The sequence below is a fragment of the Stegostoma tigrinum genome, chromosome 14 (genome assembly GCF_030684315.1).
Source record: "Stegostoma tigrinum isolate sSteTig4 chromosome 14, sSteTig4.hap1, whole genome shotgun sequence".
Taxonomy (NCBI): Eukaryota; Metazoa; Chordata; class Chondrichthyes; order Orectolobiformes; family Stegostomatidae; genus Stegostoma; species Stegostoma tigrinum.
This window is the reverse complement of record NC_081367.1, coordinates 59,445,836-59,471,557: the sequence shown is the minus strand read 5'-3', so window position 1 is coordinate 59,471,557 and position 25,722 is coordinate 59,445,836. Positions and strand designations below refer to the sequence as shown.

Genomic DNA, 25,722 nt, shown 5'->3' with positions numbered 1-25,722 from the left:
AGACTAAGAGGTGTGAGGTTTGATGGATGATCTGGGATAGCATTTACTGAAAAACCACAGCGAGAACATAATCACACCCATTTAAATGTGCACTGCAACAGTGTACAAATTTTGTGTTGCCTTTTCACTACCATGATTGCTGCCAGTTCGAGATGTACTTGCACTAGCCTGTGTTTCTTAGAGCCAGATAACACTTCTTAAAGGGAAATTGCTTTTTGGCAACAGCAAGGGATGGACCTAGCTGTGAAAGTGTTTCTCAGAATGGAAACTTCTATGCAGTGATGTTGAAGGCTCCAAAGCAACAGAAGGAGAAGAGAAGGGACAGGTGTCAACTCTGAACCAGGAACCACCCCAGACATATACCGGTGAAAGGAATGGGACCAGATGTCTGGCCCCAAAGACCTGACTACAGTGGTGAAAAGTTTCACTGATCTCACATGAATAATCAAGGTTGTTGAATATATCTTAAAATCATATCTCCATCCATTGAGCCAGCAATCTCACACATTACTGAAAGTGTCACATCCTTTTCTCTCACTCAAAATTTATTGTCCATCCCAAACTGCGCTGCAGAAGACTGAGGTGAGCCATTTCTTCCACTACTGAAGTCAATGGGTCATATAGACATTCACAGTGCCATTAGAAAGTGAATTCTAGGATTTTGGCCCAGTTACACATTTTTAAAAAAAATTGCTTACAGGATGAGGGCATCGTTGGCTAGCATTTATGGCCCAACCCTAGTTGCCCAGAGGGCAGTTCAGAGTCAGCCACATTGCTGTGGGTCTGGAGTCACATGCAGGCCAGAACAGGTAAGTATGGCAGTTTTCTTCCCTAAAGGACATTAGTGAACCAGATGGGTTTTTCAGCCAACCAGCTACGGATTCATGATCATCATTATTGAATTCAAACTACACCATCTAGGATGGTGCGATTTGAACCTAGGTCCCCAGAATGTTACCTGGTTCTCCAGCTTAACAATCCAGCGATTATGCCAGTAAGCTCTCACCTCCACCAAAGAAGGAACAACGATATGATTCCAAGTCAGGATGGTGAGTGTGTTGGCGGAGAACTTATTTGTCATATTTAAAGAACATATACATGAATTTCAACAATTATTCCTTTCTGCCCGGCGCAAAAGTGAACAAGGAACGGGGGCTCAGCCATCATTTACAAAAGAAATTAGGAATAGTATTAGATCCAAAGAGAAGACATATAAAAATTGCTGGAAGTAAAGCTGCTCGCTTGAGGTCTGGGAGCATTCTAGAATACAACAAAAGAAGTCAAAAAGTTTGATCAAGAGGGGAAAAATAGAGTATGTGAGCAGAGTTGCAAGGATTTTAGAAACTGACCATAAGGACTTACATAAATATGTGAACAGAAAAATTTTAGGAAGGGCAAATGCTGGTTCCTTACAGCCCAGAAGCCAGGGAAATTATAATAGTGAACAAAGGAATGGCATAAGAATCCAACATAGACTTTGGTTCTCTTGTCACAAAGAAGCACAAATAAACTTGCAGAAATGTTAGAGAACCAAAGGTCAAGTGAGAGCGTGAAATTGAAGAAACCAGTATTAGTAAGAAAATGATGCTGCGGAAATTAATAGTGTTAAAGGATGATGTACTAAAAACGCCTGATAACCTACATCCCAGAGTACTAAAGAAAGGGGCCTTGGAGATACTGGACGCATTGGTGGTGCATTCCAAACTTCTACAGACTTGAGAGTAGATCCTACAGATTGAGGGGTAGCAAATGTCATCTCACCATCTAGATCAGTGTTTAGAATCACAGTTAACCTAACACCAATAGTGAGGTAAATACAGTGCCATGGAAATTAATACAAAAGACCTAATAACAGAATATTTTCAAAGTATGAACAGATTAGACAAAACCAGCATATGAAAGGCAAATCGTGCTTAGCGAAGTTACTGGATTTTTTGAGGATGTAACTAGTACAACAGATAAGAAGAAATCAGTGGATGTGGCGTATTTGGATTTTTGGAAGGCCTTTGATAAGGTCTCACATAAGAGGTCTCTAAGCAAAATTAAAGCACATGGGAAAGGGTTAATATGTTGACACAGATAAAGAACTGATTGGTAGGCAGGAATCAGAGAGTGGGAATAAATGGGTCTATTCCTGAGTGGCAGGCAGTGACTGGTGAAGTAATGCAAGGATCAGTGATTGGGCACCAGATATTCACACTATGTGTAAACAACCCGGATGTGGGAGCCAAATGCAACGCTTCCAAGTTTATTGAATCTCGGAGCAGGCTCGAAGGCCCAAATGGCCTGCTCTTGCTCCTAGTTTCAATTTTTTTTAAAGAAGTGATTTACGGAGCATTGATTGAGTCACAGTGCCATGGAAAAAAGTTTCTCAATTGTTAAGGAGAAGGTGCGGAAGCCTAGAATAAAAGAAGACTCACATAGCAACCTTTGAACACCTTGAATGGCTTGACCGCCAATGAAGCAAGTGTGGCCAATGTTGTAACCTAAGAAAACACAGCAATCAATTTGTACTCAGAAAGATTCCACCAGACAATCAGTTTTCAAGGATGATGTTTGTGGGGTATGGGATACATTGCAGCCAGAAGAATGTCCCTGATTGTCTTCGAAATAATTCACAGTGGAACAAAATGCTAAAAAATATCAAACATTTCCATCTGCTCCTCATGATGAGGTGAGTCACGTGTTTGTGGAATAAAACGCTGCCAGAAAATAAGTCATTATTCCAATTTACTGCAACAAAACACCTTGTGTTATGTCACACCTTTAACATACTAAAAGAGTCCCAAAGTGCTTCAGTGCACTATCATAGAACATATGGTTATTACTTTATGCTATTATTATTATCAAGTCGAGATAAGTTGCATGTGACCTGCTGTGTCTACAATGGAGCAAACACGTGCAGTGTGATCTAAAGAGCTTTATTTAACATTGGCTCTTATTTAAACACTCAATTGCTGCTACATTATGAATCACAGCTCAGGGACCACAACTAACACGTGCACTGATCAGGAACTTGGTAACTGTGGAAGGTTGGTCAGAGCCTGAAGTGTGTTTCACACTCAGTTCAATCATGTTTGTTTGGTATGTTACCACTGTCTACCTTCCTTGGTTCCATATGTCTTAGAGTCATAGAGTCATACAGCACAGAAACAGACCCTTCAGTCCATGCCAAACATAATCCCAAACTAAACCAATCCTACCTGCCTGCTCCTGGCCCAAATTCCTCCAAACCTTTCCTTTCATGACTTTAAAATGTCGTAATTGGTACCCACATCCACCACTTCCTCAGAAAGTTCATTACCCTCGCAAACGCCCTCTGTGTAAAAAAATTGACCCAGATGTATTTTTTAAATCTCTGTCCTCTCACCTTAAAGATGTACCCTGGAGTCTTGAAATCTCCCATTTTAGAGAAAAGGCAACTACCATTAACTCTATTTACACCATTCATTACTTTATAAACTTATATAAAGTTGCCTCTCAACCTCCGACTCTCCAATGAAAAATGCCCTAGCCTTTCCAGCCTTTCTACATAACTCAAACCTTCCATACCCTGCAACATCCTGGTAAATCTCTACTGAAGTCTCTCCAGCTTAATAATATCCTTCCTTTCACTGGGCAACGAGAACTGGACACAATGTTCTTAAAATGCTTGTCTAGCTAAAAACTATCTCAGGTTAGAAATTTTTAATTAACCCCTGTTTGGAACAGCATTTGCAGCGATACTTTCTGAATTCCATTGTCTTTTTCATGAGTGCTTCCTCTTATCATCTCTGAATGAGCTAGCTCTAATTTTCTCATTGTCACTCTCCATTTACCCGAATAACAAACATAAGAATGTTGAACACCTCACTTAGATCACCCTTTAATCTTCTAAATTGCATGTAATACAAGCTCCTTCTACACAATTTGATCTCTTAATTTGATTTTGCCTTAAACACCAGTATGACCTTCGTTTCATAGAACATAGAACATAGAACATAGAACAGTACAGCACAGAACAGGCCCTTCAGCCCACAATGTTGTGCCGACCATTGATCCTCATGTATGCACCCTCAAATTTCTGTGACCATATACATGTCCGGCAGTCTCTTAAATGACCCCAATGACCTTGCTTCCACAACTGCTGCTGGCAACGCATTCCATGCTCTCACAACTCTCTGCGTAAAGAACCTGCCTCTGACATCCCCTCTATACTTTCCACCAACCAGCTTGAAACTATGACCCGTCATGCTAGCCATTTCTGCCCTGGGAAATAGTCTCTGGCTATCAACTCTATCTATGCCTCTCATTATCTTGTATACCTCAATTAGGTCCCCTCTCCTCCTCCTTTTCTCCAATGAAAAGAGACCGAGCTCAGTCAACCTCTCTTCATAAGATTAGCCCTCCAGTCCAGGCAGCATCCTGGTAAACCTCCTCTGAACCCTCTCCAAAGCATCCACATCTTTCCTATAATACGGCGACCAGAACTGGACGCAGTATTCCAAGTGCGGTCTAACCAAAGTTTTATAGAGCTGCAACAAGATCTCACGACTCTTAAACTCAATCCCCCTGTTAATGAAAGCCAAAACACCATATGCTTTCTTAACAACCCTGTCCACTTGGGTGGCCATTTTAAGGGATCTATGTATCTGCACACCAAGATCCCTCTGTTCCTCCACGGTGCCAAGAATCCTATCCTTAATCCTGTACTCAGCTTTCAAATTCGACCTTCCAAAATGCATCACCTCGCATTTATCCAGGTTGAACTCCATCTGCCACCTCTCAGCCCATCTCTGCATCCTGTCAATGTCCCGCTGCAGCCTACAACAGCCCTCTACACTGTCAACGACACCTCCGACCTTTGTGTCGTCTGCAAACTTGCTGACCCAACCTTCAATTCCCTCATCCAAGTCATTAATAAAAATTACAAACAGTAGAGGCCCAAGGACAGAGCCCTGTGGAACTCCACTCACCACTGACTTCCAGGCAGAATATTTTCCTTCTACTACCACTCGCTGTCTTCTGTTGGCCAGCCAACACTCCAGGTTCAGTACCTGTATATCCTTTCCGAGTTACAGCCCCCAGGCTAAACACTTCAGATTGACTTGGGACTTTCTTCGAATTTTGCTAGAAAGGGCCTTCTTTGTCTGGGTTATGATCCAGGGAGAATTTCTACCCTGTATAGAACTTGTCTGATTCTAGGCCCATTGGATTCCTGTCCGAGATTATGAAGATTGATTCTCTTGCTGCGTTACGGACATGAGCAGAAGGCAATGAATATCAATCTGGATGGAGTTTCTCTTTCCCTCTACTCAGATGTGAGTTGGGGATTAAGCCCTTTCCACCCTCTCTGTGAGATGGGAGGAGTTAATTATAGACAGCCAGTGGGATTTAATGATTAGGCCAGAATGCTAGATGTAAGGCATTGATTGACTAACACCTAAGCTGTATCAATAAGGGCCAAGGTAACAATAAGCATAACTTAGACTGAAGATGTGAAACCCCTGTGGAGCCGCCAGAAGCTAAGCAGTAACATCCAATGATTCAGGATACAGCAAAGTAAAGATTGCCTGCCCTAGCTGCTACAACATCCTCTATGAAAGAAATCTAAGAGATTAAGGGTCCTCCAGATCATAGAGAACCAGAAACTTCAGACTGTTAGCAACATATTCCAAAGCAACTATCTTCTATCCAATAAAATACTGATCTTTCAAACTCAAAAAATCCCTCCAGAGGATTAAAAGGTAGCCAGGAAGCAACTGAAGAATGGACTTAGGAGAGCTAGAACAGGACATGAAAAAGCCTTGGAGGATAGGATTAAGAAAAACCCCAAGGTGTTCTACACTTATATGAGGTACAAGAGGATAGCCAGAGGGAGGATAGGACCGCTCAGGGATAGTGGAGAGAACTTGTGCTTGGAATTAGAAGAGATAGGGGTGATCCTTCATGAATACTTTGCTTCAGTATTCACCAGCAAGAGGGACCTTGTGGTTTGTGTGGACAGCATGAAACAGGCTGCAATGCTCAAACAGGGTGATGTTAGGAAGGAAGATGTACTAGAAATTTTTAAAAAACATGAGGATAGATAAGTCCCCTGGGCCAGATGGGATATACCCAAGATTTGTACAGGAAGCGAGAAAAGAGATTGCTGCACCTTTGGTGGCGATCTTTGCATCCTTACTGTCCACTGGAGTAGTACCAGTTAACTGGAGGGTGGCAAATGTTATTCCCTTGTTCAAGAAAGGGAATAGGGATAATCCTAGGAATTAGACCATTCAGTCTTACTTCTGTGGTGGGAAAATTACTGGAGCGGATTCTGAGAGATAGTATTGATGATTATTTGGAAAAGCATGAGTGATTAGAAATGGTCAACATGGCTTTGTGAGGGGAACATCATGCCTCACAATCTTTATTGAGTTCTTTGAGGATGTGACAAAACAAGTTGATGAAGATAGAGCAACGAATGTGGTGTATACGTGGATTTTAGCAAGGCATTTGATAAGGTTCCCCATGGTAGGTTCATTCAGAAAGTAAGGAGGCATGGGATTCAGGGAAATTTGGCTGACTGGCTACGATATTGGCTGTCCAAAAGAAGACAGAGGGTGGGAGTAGATAGAAAGTATTTGGCCTGGAGCTCAGTGACTAGTGGTGTTCCGCAGGGACCTGTTCTGGAAATTCTGCTGTTTGTGATAGAACATAGAACCATGCTCGAAGTTCATCAACCTTATTTCTGATACTTCTAGCATTGAAGTATTCACACCTCAAACCATTTCTGTGTCCACAATTACACTCCATCAACTGCATTTCTTCATAAACAACCTCACTCCCTGTTGTGTCTGTTGGAAGGCCGAATACCTCATTCTCTGAATTATAAATACGGTTCCCCACCCCTGCCAATCTAGTTTAAACCATGCTGTATAGCTCGAGCAAACATCCCTCCCAGGATATTTGTGCCTTTCCGGTTCAGGTGCAACCCGTCCTTACTGTACAGGTCCCACCTTCCACAGAATGTGCTCCAATTATCCACATAATGGAGGTCCTCTGTCCGACACCAGCCCTGTAGCCACGTGTTTAGCTGCACTCTCTCCCTATTTCTTACCTCCTTATCACGTGGCGCTGGTGGTAATCCAGAGATAACTACCCTGTTTGTCCTGGACTTCAGCTTCAAACGTAACTCCTTGTACTCATTTTTCACATTCTCCATCCTTTTTCTACCTCTGTCATTGGTACTGATGTGTACCATGACTGCTGGTTGCTCACCGTCCCCCTTGAAGACTCGATCCGAGACATTACGGACCCTGGCACCTGGGAGGCAACATACCATCCGTTCATCTCACCTGTCTGTGCCTCCTACTACCAAATCCCCCACTACAATTGCTTTCCTATTCTCCCCTCTTCCCTTCTGTGCCACAGGGCCAGGCTCAGTGCCAGAGACCTGTTGGCTATGGCCTTCCCCTGGTAGGTCCCTCCCCAACAGTATCCAAAATGGTATGCTTGTTATTGAGGGGAATGTTCACAGGGAATTCCTGTACTGTCTGCCTATTCACAAGAGGGGTCTTTATAAATTATCTTTATAAATGACTTGAATGAGGAAGTGGAAGCGTGGGTTAGTAAGTTTGCCGATGACACAAAGGTTGGTGGAGTTGCGGATAGTGTGGAAGGCTGGTGTAGGTTGCAACGGGACAGTGACAGGATGCAGAGCTGGGCAAAGAAGTGGCAAATGGAATTCAACCTAGAAAAGTGTGAAGTGATTCATTTTAGAAGGTTGAATTTGAATGCAGAAGACAGGGTTAATGGCAGGATTCTTGGCAGTGGAAAGGAACAGAGGGACCTTGTGTCTACATCTATAGACCCCTCAAAGTTGCCACCCAAGTCAATTGGGTTGTAAAGAAGGCATATGGTGTGTTGGGTTTCATTGTCAGGGGGATTGAGTTTAAGAGCCGTGGGGTTATGCTACAGCTCTATAAAACCCTGGTTAAACCACACTTGAAATATTGTGTTTAGTTCTGGTTGCCTCATTACAGGAAGTATGTGGAAGCTTTAGAGAGGGTGCAGAAGAGATTTACCAGGATGCTGCCTGGAATGGAGGGCAGATCTAACGATGAAAGGTTGCAGGAGCTAGGGCTTTTCTCATTGGAGCAAAGAAGGATGAGAGGTGACGTGATAGGGGTACAAGATGATGAGAGGCATAGATAGAATGGATAGCCAGAGACTTTTTCCCAGTTCAGAAATGACTATCATAAGGAGATATAGTTATAGGGGAGACGTCAAAGGTTTTAGAGTAGATTTGTCACTGAGGTTGTGGATGTTGTGGTTTACTGGTTCATGGTTTCACAGACGTTTTGTTATCATGCTGGGTAACATCATCAGTGTAGCCTCCGATGAAGTGCCATTGAGTTTTCCCGCCTGTTATTTAACTCTGGTGTCTGTTGAGCTGGATTACCTCACTTTCAGTTTTCCTTTGCACTCGAATATATATGGAGTCGAGCTCTATGTGTTTGTTAATGGCTTTCTTAGTGGAGTACCAGTCTTCTAGAAATTCCTGTGCTTGTCTTTGCTTTGCTTGTCCCAGGATCCTGATGTTGTCCCAATTGAATTGGTGGTTCTCCTTATCCATGTGGATAGAGGTGAGTGAGTATTGGTCGTGTCTTTTTTATTGCCAATTGATGTTCGTGTACTCTTGTGGTTAATTTCCTTCCTGTTTGTTCAATGTAATGTTTGTCACAGTCTCTGCAGAGAATATTGTATATGGCAGTTGTCCTATCAATAGTGAGTAGTAGGTCTTTGGTTCGGGTGAGCAAAGGGTTGTTGGGGTTTGTGTGCTACTCTGATGCCCATTGGTCGTAGAAACCTTGTGGTCAGTTCAGATGTGTTCCTGATGTAAGGTAACGTGGTGAGTGTGTTGGGACATATAGTGTCTTCCTGGTGTCATTTGTGTAATAGGCATCTTCTGACCCAATTTTTCAAGTATCCATTTTCTTTGAACGCTTGGAAGAGGTACTCTTCTTCTTGGCGTAGCTCTGTGCTGCTGCAGCGTGTTGTTGCCCTTTTAAAAAACGTTCTCACACAACTTCATTTGTTTGTTAGGATGTATGCTGTTGAAATTCAGTACTTGGCCAGTGTGTGTGACTTTTCTTTGTACCTTTGTTAGGAAGTCCCCATTTGTCCTGCATTCCACGCCTGGTACTGAATTTTGACAGCACCATCCTAACACACTCAACAGACTCCAGAGTTTAAATAACAGGCGGGAAAATACAACGGCACTTCATTGGATGCAGCACTGATGATGTTACCCAGCAGGGTAATGAAACATCTGTGAAACAACGAACCAGCTCGGGAGATGTCAGAGGTAAGCCCACGGAGAGTGGTGGGTGTGTGGAATGCACTGCCAGCAGTGGTAGTAGAGTCAAATATGTGAGGGACATTTAAGCGACTCTTGGATAGGCACATGGATGATAGTAAAATGAAGGGTATGCAAGTTAGTTTGATCTTAGAGCAGGATAATAGGTCAGCACGACATTGTGGACTGAAGATCCTGCACTGTGCTGTACTGTTCTATGGTCTATGTTCAATGACATGTTCACGGAGAATTGTGAATCCTCTGGATTATCTGAATTTGTAATATTAAGTGCTCGAGGAGATGACGTATTCGTAAATGTGATGCTATCAACAGATGTATAACCAGAAGGTTTAACAACATATACCAATGAAGCACAAGTTTGGGAGAAATATATATATAGGCTGAAAACATCTGAAAATGTTAATACTTATGGTGCTATCTGCTCCAGCCACTGTGATGATGTCAAAAGGCCTGGAGAAGAGAGTTACCAAAGAACTTGAAGGAGTCAGCCATAAGACGAGGTCTTCCTTAAATGTTAATATAATAATATATCCAGCTTCTGTGTACCATGTAATTAGATGCAGAGGATTTTTTATTATTCATGGGACATGGGCATTGCAGGCTGGGCCACCAATTACTGCCAATCTTCTTGGAATCAGGGATTAATTTCCAGCTACACTGCCGGAGATGGCTGTCTTTATGAGCTGCTGCTGTCCATATGCTGTAGCTAGATCACATTTTGTTAGGGAGAGTTCCAGGATTTTGACCCAGTGATATTGGAGGAATAGTGACATATATCCAAGTCAGGATGTTGAATGGCTAATAGGGGAATTTGCAGGACGTGCCAGTCCATGTATGTGCTACCCTTGACATTCTGTAATGTAGTGGTTGCAGGTTTGAAAGATACAATCCAAGGAGCCTTGGTGAATTTCCGCCGTGCATCTTGCAGATGGTACACTCTGGTTATACTGAGTGTCGGTGGTGAAAGGACTGAATGTCTGTGGATATGATGCCAATCAAGTTCACAGCAATATCCTGGATGGTGTCAACCTTTGTGAGTGTTGATGGAACTGCACTCATGAATTACACCTTGTTTACCAATGGAGACCCTTTGAAATTTGATATAATGTACTGTTGACGTAATATACTGTAATAGTCTGCAACTATTCTGATATAGTAATTATCTTAGCTCCTGTAACATACAAATAAGAATGAGTGTGTCATGCTGCAAGAGAACAGAGCTCAGTTAGATGGTGACTGACAGCTTTACATCATGAGGTCACATAATGTGATACAGTGATAGCGTCATTAGCAGGAATACTGTGTACTCACAGTGAGACAGAACCATCAGAGTAGAAGGTGGATACCCACATTCACACTGGACCATGCAGACCTTGAAAAATGTATACCTAGAAGACTCTGGTCGGAGTACATGTAAGGATAGGGAGTGCTCACTGATTCTCATAGAACTGGGTATGGAACTGCCTCTCACTCAAATGCACAGTTAATTACTTGTACGATTACTGTAGTAATTTAGGAAATTAACACAGAGGAAGCTCCTGTCAGGTGTTATGATGTCAATAATCAGATGACAACAGAGAGATAAACATTAGCCAAGATACTGAGAAGGATTCCCCTGCTCATGCTCGAGTATGTCAGCCAACTGAAAGGGCAGATATGAGCCTTGATTTATGCATTTACCCAAGGGATGGCACCACTGTCAGTGCAGCAGTACTTAGTACCACACTGCATTGTCATGTTCAATTTATTTGAACTCACAAAAGTATGATTCTGAGAGCTCTATTTTAAACATACAAGCTAATATCAAACTGAACCAAAGGAAATACCTATAACAGATCAGACTGAACCACTGCACCCAACCTTTTCAATGCACATTTCCAATCTGAAGAGCTAATTACTAATGATACCACTCACAATATTACAATGATCAAGAATGAAGCGGAACACAGGAATTCTCCTGCCAGCGAAAAAGGAATGAAAGAGTTAATGATCTAACAGTTAATTGGACAGAGCTGGTCCAGTAACTATGGCGATGTCCAGGGTGGTGCTATAAATTGTCACTTTGAATTGTTGACACAGTTTGAACAAATGGCTCTCAACAGGACTCATCGGAGGTCTTTCTTGCTCTCCATGTCGTTCGTCTGTCTGTTCCAGGGTAAGAACACAAGTCTCATGGAAAACAAAATGACTTTCGCTGGTGCAGGAAAGGCTAAAATGGGATTTACTTAAGGTTTTACAAGATAAAACGAAGGGGTTTCAGTGGACAGAATAGGGGAGGCAATTTTCTCTTTGGATTAGAATCAGAGGTTAATTTATGGAACAAAGTAGAGAGAGCAAGGTTATGGAGTGAGCAAGACAATGGGTTTAGTTGGAATTGACACAGGTGTGGGGAGAAAGTCGAGCGGCGAGATGAGTTTTGGATTGATAAAAGGTGAAAGGGAATGACCAAGCAATGGGTTTTGTTTGGGATTGAGACAGGCTGTGGGGAAAAAGCAGAGCTGTGTGATTAGTTTGGATTTGATGCAGGGGCACAGTGAGAGATTGGGGCAGCAGGATTAGTGTGGGATTTATTTACACTATGGAGAGAGATGAATTTGGAATCGATACAAGTTTATGGAGTGAAAATGTGGAAGTAGTATGAGCCTGGATTCTTCCAGGGCTACAGCTGTAATCTGATGTTCATGGAGATTATTGTTGTAACTGACTGGTAAGCATACAAACATAGAAGGAAAATAACAACTGTTTGTAGATTTCTGATTCACTAAAATATGTAATGAGAGAAAAAACACTTACATTTCTATCATGATATTCCTGACATCATGTCACTCCAAAATGCTTTACAACCAATAATAGATTGCAGTGAAATTTATTATGAAGTCTGAATATTTAATAATTTAATGAAGACTTAATTTTGAAGAATTGTGGAATTGTTATTTAAAGTTATATGGAGATACTAGGATTTTATTTTTGAAAGGGCGCATCAATGTCCTTCCTTCTAAACATTAGAAGTGAGATGCATGCTGATTATTGTAGAATATTCAGCACCATTCATGATCCCTCAAATATTGAAGCAGCTTGTGCCATATGCAGCAACATCCAGGCCTGGACTATTAAATGGTAAGTGACATTTGCACCATGTAAATGTCAAGCAATGCCCACCTCCAACATGAGAGAATCTAACCATTACTGTCTGATGTTAAATTGTATTACATCATTGAATCTCCCACTGTCAACATCTGGAGATTGCTAAAGATGAGAAGCTGACCTGCACCAACTATATAAATCCTGTAGTTACCAGAGTCAGTCATAAGCTAGGAATCCTGCAGTGGCTAATACACCAGCTGTCTCTAAGCAATGCCTGTCCACCATCCACAAAACACAAGTGAGGAGCATGATGGGACATTACCATTTACCTGTGAGAGTAAAGCTGCAACAACACTCAAGAATCTTGACACCAGCCTATATGATTGGCGTCACATCCACCATCTTTAACATTCACTCTCTCCATCTGTGGCAGAGTGTACCATATACAAAATGCACTGCAGTAATTTACTGAGATTCCTTCAAGAGCCCCTTCTAAACCTGCAACCTCTACCACCTTGAAACACAAGGACAGGAGATACATGAGAACACCGTCACCTGCAAGTTCCCTTCCAAGATACACACCATCTCAACTTAGAACCATATTGTTTCCCTCTCACTGTTGCTGGGTCAAATTGTTGGCCCTGCCTTGCTGATAGCACAGTAGGTGTTGGTAGTGTTTGCCTTAAAAATGCTATCTTCAAACCAGATCATTAAGGGTTAATTGAATGCAATAACAAACAATTCAAGTAAAGTGGAGAAGTACATCAAAAACAAACTTAATGCAAAAACAGTGATAATGGGAACTGCAGATGCTGGAGAATCCAAGATAACAAAGTGTGAAGCTGGATGAACAGAGCAGGCCAAGCAGCATCTCAGGAGCACAAAAGCTGACGTTTTGGGCCCTGTTCATCCAGCTTCACACTTTGTTATCTTAATGCAAAAACAACCCATTTTGACTGGTGGAAAACTAACTGACCTTGCAGGGCAGTGGGAACCGTCTGCTTGAGTGATCTACATGGGGCCACCTGGCCTTGTTTTCCAGCAATTTTAGTGCTAGAAAAGTACTGAAGTTATTATAAGAAGAGGATTTAGCACGTAACCTTAGATTCAGAACAGTATTAGTATCGGGACATTTGTCCGGCTTATTGGACTTCATACCATTGAGCTGGGATTCACGAGACCAGTGCCATGAAATCTGAGCTCTGAGTGCCACAATTGCCAAAGTCCCTGAAGGATGGAAGGCAGTTTGAGACTCACGTGTATGTGATATGTATATCATATAGTTTAAACTAATAAATTCACTGACCATTTTGCACATCTCGAATAGATATGAAGTAGATTAAGCAATAAATTTTTTATGTAAAAGTACACATCTCTACTGTATTAATTTTTGATGATGCCATAAAGAACCTCATTTAGTACTTTCAGCCTGACAATGTGGTGTCTATTAGCCAACTGAACCCCCTAACCCTCCCAATGGTTGCATAATGGTTTATACAATGACCTTCTCATGGGACATTGAGAATGGGTAACAAATGCTGGCCACACCCAGATTTTATAAACGAATCATCAAAAACATTGGAACAATTTTTAACAACACATTTCTTGAAAGCCGCATGGTTTCATTTAATTGTTGGACTTTATTTCCGGTTGCTTCATGAGGTGACCTGACTGGGTTTATGTCTGTTCTCTTTAAATAGCATTTCCTAGGCACTTGGAGGTCATTTGGTTTTTGTTTGGGGAGTGCTAGGAGAGGAACAGGCTACTTAATGTATCAGTGTTTTTTAAACAATACTCAAATGAGAATTTAGTGTGAGATATGATTGCCATCTTGAAAGGTGCCACAGGGGTCGGAACCCCAGCTATTTACAGTATACATTAATGATTTGGATGAGGGAACAAAATATAACAACTCCAAGTTTGCAGATCATTCAGCATGATCTCGACAGGCTGGGTGAGTGGGCAAATCAATGGCAGCATAATTTGGGTACATATGAGGTTACTTACTTTGGAAGCAAAAAACAAGAAGGTAGATTACTACCTGAAAGGATGCAAATTGGGAGAGGGGTGTGTGCAGTGGGACCTGGGTGTCCTTGTGCAGCAGTTGCTGAAGGTAAGGTGCAGGTGCAGCAGGCGGTAAAGAAAGCAAACAGTATGTTGTCCTTCATTTTAAGAGGTTTCAAGTACAGGAGCAGGGATGTGTTGCTGCAGTTATACAGGGGCTTGGTGAGACCACACCTGGAATATTGTGTCCAGTTGCAGGGGTCTCCTTTTCTGAGAAAGGATGCTGTTGCTCGCTATGGAGTGCAGCAAAGGTTTAACAGGCTATTCCGGGGATGGCAGGTCTGGCATATGAGGAGAGATTGACTAGATTGGGATGATTTTCGCTGGAGTTCAGGCAAATGTAGGGGATCTCATATAGATTTATGCAATTCTAACAGGACCGGACAGGGTAGATGCAGGGTGGATTTTCCCGATGGTAGATATGTACAGAGCGAGTGGTTACACTATGAGGATTCAGGGTAGGTGATTTAGGACAGAGATAAGGAGATGTTTCTTCACCCAAGGAGTGGTGAGCCTGTGGAATTCATGGGATGGAAGGGATCAAAGGTTATGGGGAGAAAGCATGATGAGGCTACTGAGTTTGACAATCAGCCCTGATCGTGAAGAATTGTGGAGAAGGTGCAAAGGGCCGAATGACCTCCTCCTCTTCCTACTTTCTATACTTCTCTGTAAAAAAGTAACAAAGCATTCTCAATACTGAGTTTCTTGGAGTGCGTTATTGTGCTTGTGTTCATGTGTGTGTTTCCACAAGGGGAAACAACCATTCTGTCTCAGCCCTATCAACTCACTTAAGAATCTTGAATGTTTCAATGAGTCACCTCTCATTCTTAACTCTAACATATACAGGCCCAATCAAGTCAACCTCTCGTCATGACAGTAGCTCCAAATCTGGTGTCAGCCGAGTGAACCTCTCTAAACTGCCTCCAGTGGCAGTATATCTTTTCCATATAAGTAGCCCAAAAAACATGCACAGTATTCTAGCTGTGGTCTGACTAGTGGCTCAGTTGTTAGCTCTGCCGCCTCACAGTGCCAGGGACCTAGGTTTGATTCTGCACTTGGGTGACTATCTGTGTGGAGTTTAAAATGCTCTGGAGTTGCTCTGGGTATGCAAGTTAGGTGAATTGGCCATGCTAAATTGCTCATAGTGTGTAGGTGGACTAACCATGGTAAATGCTGGGTTACAAGGATGGGATGGGGTGGGTCTTATGGAATGCTCTTCAGAGGGTTGAAGGGCCAAATGGCCTGCTTCCATGCTGTTGGAATTTTATGATTGTACAGTTTTAATAAAATTTCCACTCCTTAGAGATAAAGACCAATATTCCATTTGCCTTTCTATTACTCGTTGAACTCAGATGTTGGCTTTTTATGGTTTATGCATGAAGACTTCCAAATCTCTCTCTGCTGCAACTTCCTGCAGTTATTCCCCATTTAAATACCGTTCAAGTCCTGTATTTTCCCTGCCAGAGAGTATAACCTCACATTTTCCCAGATTGCATTTCATTTGCCAAATTTTTACCCACTCCCTTAACTTGTTTATATCTCTCTGTAGACGCTTTGTCAAACTCAACACTAGCCTTCCCATCTATTTTGTGTCAGCCACACATTTAGCTGTAGCATATTCACTTTGTCAAAAGTGCTCCACTAGTTACAGGTCGCCATCCTGAAATTGTTGTGCAGATGCATTCACGTCTGATTCCGAAGCCACAGGAATCTCTGAGGTCTGCACAGTAGCAGAAAAATCTGAAGAGAATAGTCATATGATCTGATCCATACAACATGTCATGATATCTCAGAGTGAACCAGCATTTCATGATCAAGGATTTCCCTGTTTGAACAGTGCATTAGACTGAAGGTATTGAGAGGGGAGGTAGCTTGCTAAATACCCCACTTTTTGTACATGTTTGGAAGGGTACACTAATGTACTGCAGACCATTGTCAGACACAATTTGCTGAATACCAAACATACTGAATATATGAGTTGACATGTAAACAACTGTTGCATTTGTGATATCTTTGATTTGTCTCACAAGAAAGGAATTTGGTGAAATAGCCACTCATTAGGATATTTTTGTTTCTCTGTACATGGAAAATATCAGCTGCAATCTTGTACCATGGCTCAGAAGTAATTTTTAACAGGATGAATGATTTTTTTTCTATTGCTGAGGTTGATGGAATTGACATCTTTCAGGTGACTTGGAGTCGACTGATGCCCTTTATTGATGTAAGCCAACAGGTAGATTTATGTACCAATCACTTGGTTTATTTTTCTGTGCAATATGATTGCTGTGTATATGGTCAAGCATTTCTTAATGTAGAGATTATGGAATAATCTCTTGTTTATGTTTTGAAAATTACATTCCTAGAGAGTCTCAGTTTATTTCTGTACCAGTTCAGGGACCTGTTGAATGTTTACAGGCCACCATCTGATCAATGAATGCCCTTTGTGGCTATGACCAAAATGAATGAGATCAATGCAGAGACAGGCTTCAAACTTGGATTCAATATTATCCACTCATAAATTTAGTAGATACCCTTTGTTCTTACCAGGATTGAGAAATCTGCTACATGCATTGGGAATAGTCATCAGAGAACTTGATTTAAATTGTACTTCTAATTCATATCCTTGGATCTTTGCAAATAGGTAGTGTGGTAGTGGACATGTACTTGTGAGAGGTTTGTGACAGATTGTTTCCAATAGTTTGTAGTCAATATGAGCAATAAGATCTTTGTGAATAGATAGGTGTAGAACATTTGTATTTGGAAATCTGAAATGAGAATTTGCCTTCCGTCTTGGAATAGTTTGCCTGAACTGTCACAAGAACTGGATTTAATAGGTTTGTCACACTGGACTAGATATGCTCAGAAGTCTTTCTGGGGTGCATTTACATCCAAATAGTACGCAAGGAGCGATCATAAAATTGAAGAATACAGTAGCGAGAAGATAAAGCAATTTGTTGAGGAATTTAAACATATTTCATCTTTCTATCAGGTGTAGGATATATCTTTGCAGGACAAATCTCAAGTTGGAGACACTTTGGTCACAAAACTGGACTGTACAGGTATCCAAACTGAAAGAATCTGCAATATCTTTGCAAGTTACCTTTTTGTTTTGAGGCATACACATCTTTTGTAAAACCATTTTTGGTAAGATCAGGTCTAAAATTACTTGAAGAGTTGTTAATTCAAAAACGTTGTTTGTATGATTCATGTTCAGACATATTCTGCTGTTGAAATGAAGCATTGTTTTCTTTCTGTATGTTTTATACATGAAGGTTTAAGCCATAAGCATGTCTTATTTTCTTGCGAGCTGCGGCATCATCTCCCACACCGAGGCAACCTATGAATTGATTAGATATGTTGCTGAAGTGTATTGTGTCTACTGATCTTCGAAAACAGTAACTTGTGAAGTGTGTTCTAAAAGTATTCAGCTCCTGAGTAATGTACAGATCAATATTCCTGGCATCAAGCTTGGAAAATATATTGTGCCTGAAAATTGGGATGAAGTTCATCCAGCACAGAAATCTTGTGTGGACAGCTTTTTAGTGCACTAGAGATAATGGGAACTGCAGATGCTGGAGAATTCCAAGATAATAAAATGTGAGGCTGGATGAACACAGCAGGCCAAGCAGCATCTCAGGAGCACAAAAGCTGACGTTTCGGGCCTAGACCCTTCATCAGAGAGGGGGATGGGGAGAGGGAACTGGAATAAATAGGGAGAGAGGGGAAGGCGGACCGAAGATGGAGAGTAAAGAAGATAGGTGGGGAGTTAGGGAGGGGATAGGTCAGTCCAGGGAAGACGGACAGGTCAAAGATGTGGGATGAGGTTAGTAGGTAGCTGGGGGTGCGGCTTGGGGTGGGAGGAAGGGATGGGTGAGAGGAAGAACCGGTTAGGGAGGCAGAGACAGGTTGGACTGGTTTTGGGATGCAGTGGGTGGGGGGGAAGAGCTGGGCTGGTTGTGTGGTGCAGTGGGGGGAGGGGATGAACTGGGCTGGTTTAGGGATGCAGTAGGGGAAGGGGAGATTTTGAAACTGGTGAAGTCCACATTGATACCATATGGCTGCAGGGTTCCCAGGCGGAATATAAGTTGCTGTTCCTGCAACCTTCGGGTGGCATCATTGTGTCAGTGCAGGAGGCCCATGATGGACATGTCATCTAGAGAATGGGAGGGGGAGTGGAAATGGTTTGCGACTGGGAGGTGCAGTTGTTTGTTGCGAACTGAGCGGAGGTGTTCTGCAAAGCGGTCCCCAAGCCTCCGCTTGGTTTCCCCAATGTAGAGGAAGCCGCACCGGGTACAGTGGATGCAGTATACCACATTGGCAGATGTGCAGGTGAACCTCTGCTTAATGTGGAATGTCATCTTGGGGCCTGGGATAGGGGTGAGGGAGGAGGTGTGGGGACAAGTGTAGCATTTCCTGCGGTTGCAGGGGAAGGTGCCGGGTGTGGTGGGGTTGGAGGGCAGTGTGGAGCGAACAAGGGAGTCACGGAGAGAGTGGTCTCTCCGGAAAGCAGACAGGGGAGGGGATGGAAAAATGTCTTGTGTGGTGGGGTCGGATTGTAAATGGCGGAAGTGTCGGAGGATGATGCGTTGTATCCGGAGGTTGGTAGGGTGGTGTGTGAGAACGAGGGGCTTCCTCTTGGGGCGGTTGTGGCGGGGGCGGGGTGTGAGGGATGTGTTGCGGGAAATACGGGAGACGCGGTCAAGGGCGTTCTCGATCACTGTGGGGGGAAAGTTGCGGTCCTTAAAGAACTTGGACATCTGGGATGTGCGGGAGTGGAATGTCTTATCATGGGAGCAGATGCGGCGGAGGCGGAGGAATTGGGAATAGGGGATGGAATTTTTGCAGGAGGGTGGGTGGGAGGAGGTGTATTCTAGGTAGCTGTGGGAGTCGGTGGGCTTGAAATGGACATCAGTTACAAGCTGGTTGCCTGAGATGGAGACTGAGAGGTCCAGGAAGGTGAGGGATGTGCTGGAGATGGCCCAGGTGAACTGAAGGTTGGGGTGGAAGGTGTTGGTGAAGTGGATGAACTGTTCGAGCTCCTCTGGGGAGCAAGAGGCAGCGCTGATACAGTCATCAATGTACCGGAGGAAGAGGTGGGGTTTGGGGCCTGTGTAGGTGCGGAAGAGGGACTGTTCCACGTAACTTACAAAGAGGCAGGCATAGCTTGGGCCCATGCGGGTGCCCATGGCCACCCCCTTAGTCTGTAGGAAGTGGGAGGAGTCAAAAAAGAAGTTGTTGAGTGTGAGGACAAGTTCAGCTAGGCGGATGAGAGTGTCAGTGGAGGGGGACTGGTCGGGCCTGCGGGACAGGAAGAAGCGGAGGGCCTTGAGGCCATCTCCATGCGGAATGCAGGTGTACAGGGACTGGACGTCCATGGTGAATATGAGGTGTTGGGGGCCAGGGAATTGGAAGTCCTGGAGTGCACTTTTTAGTGCACTGTTCAGTTGTCTTGGATCTAAAAATACAAAAAGTGCCATGTTTCTTCAAAACACAAAGTAATGGAAGACGGACTAATCAGTGTAATGCCTGACTTTGTGAATGATGTTAATTTGTACAATGGAGTCCAGTTCCAGTTTGAGCTTATTTTGAATGTGACTCAAGCATTAATGAGCACAGTTCATGCTGGGTTGGGTGTCATCTTCTATGTTAATGCTACATTGTCATTAATGTCATCTTTAGAATCAAACTGGTCTGGGAAGAGGCTCATTGTGGTTAGACTCAATATTGTGGTCTGGAATCTTTGGTGTTGGAAGGTGTGTATTGATTATCTTGTGATCAAAACAACATATAAATCAATGCATGCTGGTACAGCAATGACATGGAAAAGTTTCATTCATCCATCCTAAGAAGTTGTATTGATATTTACGACTAATTATCAGTGTCAAGCTTGGCACACAGCACATGTTGGCTATTTCATTTGGCATATATCATCAGGATGCAGGTAACTGTTTCAGCTTTTCTAGCAGTGTTCATCTGATGGTAAACTGACCATGGTCCTTTCTGACTGGAGTCTACGAGCAGCAGCATTTCAATTATCGCTTGGACTTCATTAAACTGTTTTCATGCCATGGTAGCAGCTTGTAATGACTATTTTCTTTGGTTGACTTTTCTTCATATGCTACTGTGGAGAATTATGATGCTCTTTGGCTTTCTTTAAGCACTTGGACCTCTTGCACATTTTAACTGTCTGTTATAAAAAGTACCTGGCATGTGTCGCAAAGTGCTGGACATTGCTTTGTGAATGAAATCATTCACTTTGTACAAAATCTGGATGTTTTGTTGACTCTGACAGTTCCAGTAGTAATTGCAGAATTAAGCCTATGTAAATGCTGCTTACCTACTATAACTGTTTCAAACTTGTACCAAAACTAGCAACACTCCAATGGCATATTCTTTAGATTTGCACAGAAGTGGCTTTTAGAAAATATTCAAAGATATAGAGGCAATAACTGTTGCATCAGACTTTCTGCTTAGGTTAGTTTTATTGATCATTCATTGCCACTGACAATGGTAATTCCTTCTGAATACGCAAGTGGTGCATGACTGTTCGGAAAACCATTTTTCACAACTGACCTTTTATCAGCTACTCATACCCTTTTGTTATCACCATTTTCTAGCACCTGCTTGCTGCCACAATGATACAACCACTTGCTGACAACAATACATACTTCATTTTCTGTATGCTAACATACCACCCTGCTCCCTGGCCAACATCTCTGTCCCTGGCTTGCTGCAGTGTTCCAGTGAACCTCAGTGCAAGCTGGAAGAACAACACCTCATTTTCCGCTAGGGGACCCTGCAGCCCTCTGGGCTCAATATTGAGTTCAGTCACTTTAGGGCCTAAACTCTCCCATGTGCCAGTCCCTACCCCATATAACAACCTTGTTACCACATAGTCTGCCATTACACAACCCCTGCTGTTAGTCACTAACAGTCCCCATTCACAACTATTCACCCTCCCAACCTAATCGTTATCAACTCCTTGTCTATCCAACTGCTCTCCTCTCTCTTCAGGCATTATCTTATCATTTATTCCCCACCCCATCACCCTCCCTATTTTCCGCATATAATCTGACATTTTCCCTGCCACCAAGTGTTCTGTGGAAGAGTCACTGGACCTGAAACGTTAACTTTGTTTTTTCCTTCACAGATACTGCTAGACCTGCTGAGCTTTTCGAGCAGGTTTTTGCTTTTGTTCCTAATTCACAGCATCTACAATTTGTTTCTTTTACTACATACTTCATGGTTTTTATATATTAGCCCATGCAATGTCTGCAACAATGAGTCAAGCTTTTTCTGAGTTGGATGTTTGGAGGTTTATTACAACTGAATATGTAGACTGACATGATTCAGACTTGCACATTGCACCCAAATTGTATGATTACTTAAACCCTTATTGCATTATAAATATTTGACTAGCTTGCAAGCAGAGTGTTTATTTGCTTGGTGAACTTAGTTAACCAGGAATGTTGCCTACAGCAGAGATTCTTCGTCATGAAGCGAGATTGAATCATAGAATCCCTACAGTGAGGAAACAGGCCCTTCGGCCCAACAAGTCCACACTGAACCTCAGCGCATCCCACCCAGACTCATCCTCCTATAAACTCATCTAATCTATACATCCCTGAACACCTATGGACAATTTAGCACAGTCAATCCACCTAATCTGCACAATTTTGGACTGTAGGAGGAAAACAGAGCACCCGGAGGAAACCCACACAGACGCTGGGGAATATTCAAACTCCACAGAGGTAGTGGAATTGAACCTGGGTCCCTGGTACTGTGAGGCAGTAGGGTTAACTGCTATGCTGCCATGCCACCCCAAATTGAATAGACTGGGGTTGTTTCTCTTGGAGAAGAGGAGATTGAGTGAGCGGGGAGACTTTCTATACTTGAGTATCATGAGTCTTGATCTAATGATCTTAAAGGCTTTGTGTTTGAGATCTGTGCAATTATACAACAACTATCCAAGATTCATCTGATGAGTCTACTGGTCTTAGTCAATTAGCATTAGTTTATTGACATGCTGAGTTTCACAACCATGGTGGCTCAGTGGTTAGCACTGCTACTTCACAGTGCCAGGAACCTGGGTTCAATTCCACCCAATGGTGACTGTCTGTATGGAGTTTGTGCATTCTGTGTGGGTTTCCTCCCATGGTCCAAAGATGAGCAGGGTAGGCGAATTGGCCATGGTAAATTGCCTGTAGTGTTCAGGGATGAGTTGATTAGGGGGATGGGTCTGGGTGGGATGCTCCAAGGGTCAATGTGGACTTGGTGGGCCAAAGGCCCTGTTTCCACACTGTAGGGATTCAATGATGCTGCCTATGATTTTCTGTTTTTGCATCAGATTTCCAACATCTCTTCTCTTAACCGAAACTCCATGCAGAAGAATTAGAATAGTTAGGTGGTTGTTTTCTACTGGCATGAGCATGTTGGGCCAAAGGTTTTTTTACTGTGCTATAGATCTCTATGCCTCTGTAAATCTACGGGAAAAGAGGCTCGCTGAAATTAATTAGAAACATTACTAAAACCAACGGATGAATTTTCCAAGTTAGCCACTGTTTTTTTGTTCTGAAAATAGTTCATGGGAGCTGACAACGTGGCTCAATAAAACCTTAAAGTTATACAAACCACCATGAAGAAATGGGCAGTCAAAAATAACTATAGCCAACATTTCAACCAGGACATAATATTTGAGTCCTATTGCCTTTTATATGGTGAATGATTGAGGTTATTGAGCACTGAAGTTCAGAACTCAATGTAGCCTAATCAAAAGGACTTATAAATTAAATTATTTGATTAGCATCCCTGCGGGGGGAAAGGTGCCCATGTCAAGTGAAAATGTTTATGCAATACTAACACAAATGGGCAGTGTTTGTTAATTGTTAAATTAGTAAAATATGTGATTTGATGGTGGTAATCTCCCAGGACATCTGAAGTCAATCATTAGCCTTATCTCATTGCACAGTATCAGGTTTAGTAGCCGGTCTGTAGTTGGTTACAAACCTTATTTGCCTAAAACTGTCCTGAATCCATTCTATGAACACCTCTACTGGGAAATCATTGCCATCTGATTTCTTCAGTCTATGTGAAAATTATATTACTCTATTACTATTGCCACGTCTTTCTGATAAGTTCCCATTATTTCTTAACACCATGTTTGAAAAGGCTTGCGCTCGCACAAGACTCTCAATCCAGTCTATGATTTTTTGTGTAAATAAATGTTCTCCTCATCTCCTCCTTCCTGGTTCACCTGGGTATTGGAAAATTCTTGTTGCTTCTTTTCTTTCACAGGTAACTTTTCCTACCTCAGTCTCTCTGACTCAGATGGAGCACGATTCATAAAAACGTTTGCTGAAGTTTTTGAAAATACAGCAATTCGCCCTGTGAAGAACTTCAGTCAGCCATTGGAAATCAACCTCACCATCCACCTCCATGCGATACTTGGTCTGGTATGGAGATACTCCAAGCCCATGCTCTTATACATTGTCAAAACTTTTCAGATCTTAAATTTTTATGCCTCTCATTTTACTTTTTTTCTCCAAGGATGAGAAGCAAGAAATTCTAACAACATATCTATGGATGGAACAGGTAAAAGGGTAGGGGTGGTGGTGGTGGATCTGGCTGTGATGGGTAAGGGAGGGCAATACAGGATGGCAAGATGGTTGAAGGAGGTAGGGTGATTAGGAGGGTGTTGGATGGGAGGGTTATTAGAGTTGGGGCTTCCCTCCCTCTATTAAAGGTTGTAGAAGGATCTCTATCTTGCCTTGCAGAGGTGGTTTCATGACTTCTTGGTGTGGGACCCATCAGATTTCGGCGGGAAAGAATTGGTTGCTCTGCCTAAGGAGAAGCTCTGGATTCCCGATATCCTCATCCTTGAGATGTGAGTAGACTTTAGTGTATTATCCTCTTGCAGGCTGAAATTTCTTAACCAAGATGAACATGAGTCTCACCCTGAAGGTGTCTTCTCAGGGCCTTACTCTCTGAATATTTAATTTATCAGAAATGTTCGCTTGTTAGCAGCTTCCACACAGTGTTCAGTCGATGGATAGGTATGGCTACAGTGAGTTGCTACCATTGTAGTCATATCTATATCCTGAGATAATAGATGTCCACATGTATATATGGGACCCTGTGGAATATTAATGCAGAACGCTTTTACTGTGGTGGTTTATGACAGGTGGAGAAACACTGAAGGCCATTAGTTTGTTTTTGGTCCAGGGTTGATTTTCAGTTTATGAAACAAATCCTAAGTGTTTAGGGTGACTTGGAGGAGACATGATAGGAGGAGAAGCAACTACAGTCTCCCTTCCAGAAAGGATTATAGAATAGTTCAAGAAAAGCACAATTACTTCAATGGAAAAGTGTGCTTTGTGTTAGAAAAATGCAAGCTATCAGAAGCTTTGAAAATCTAAACTCTCAGTTTGAGTGTTCATGTCAGAAGATTTCCGTGTTCGTAGCAAAGAAGTAGAAATTAAAGATCTGAATTAGAGGAGCTGTTTCTCCAGTTTTGCGTCTTTACAATTTATAGTGTTGGAAAACAGGATGGGACTTTGTTTTCTGGTGTGATTTAAAAAAAAATTCCAACTCTGATCTGTATTTAGGTAGCAAGTTCTCTTTTGTTTCTGTCCTTTGTGTAATAAACCTCTGTGTTCTGTTAAAGAAGCTCTTCAGCACCCTGTGACTATTTTTGCGAATGGCTACCTCATTCACTAAAACAAGTATGACCCAACAAGCCAGGTTTCATTCTGGGAAGTGACCTAAGACCTTAAGACATAGGAGTAAAAATTAGGCAATTTGTCTTATCGAGTCTGCTCCACCATTCAACCGTGGCTAATAAGTTCCTCAACCCCGTTCTCCTGCTTTCTCCCTGTAACCCTTGATCCCCCTGATAATCAAGAACCTATCTATCTATGCTTCTACCCCTAACATGTCTCCTCCAAGTCACCCTAAACACTTTTGATTTGTTTCATAAACTGAAAATCAACCCTGGATCAAAAACAAACTAATGGCCTTCAGTGTTTCTCCCCCTGTCATAATCCACCTGTCTTAAATGTACTCAATGACCTGGCCTCCACAGCCTTCTGTGGCAATGAATTTCATAGATTCACCTCTCCTCATCTCCATTCTGAAAGGTCTTCCTTTTTCTCTCAGACTGTGCCCTCGAGTCCTTGGCTCTCCTACCAATGAAAGCATCTTCCCGACGTCCACTTTGCCCAGGCCATTCAGTA

The 25,722-nt window shown here is 42.5% G+C and overlaps 1 protein-coding gene across 1 annotated transcript in view; it reads left to right on the top strand.

Moving 5' to 3' along the window:
- The first annotated feature begins 11,453 nt into the window (after positions 1-11,453).
- LOC125457769 (5-hydroxytryptamine receptor 3A-like) overlaps positions 11,454-25,722 on the top strand; it is a 33,959-nt gene continuing 19,690 nt past the window's right edge. Inside the window, exons 1-4 of the mRNA XM_048542361.2 lie at positions 11,454-11,498; positions 23,786-23,943; positions 24,038-24,082; positions 24,265-24,374. Of these exons, the coding sequence (XP_048398318.2) occupies positions 11,474-11,498; positions 23,786-23,943; positions 24,038-24,082; positions 24,265-24,374 (338 nt within the window). The 5' untranslated portion in view covers positions 11,454-11,473. The remainder of the gene's footprint in view (positions 11,499-23,785; positions 23,944-24,037; positions 24,083-24,264; positions 24,375-25,722) is intronic.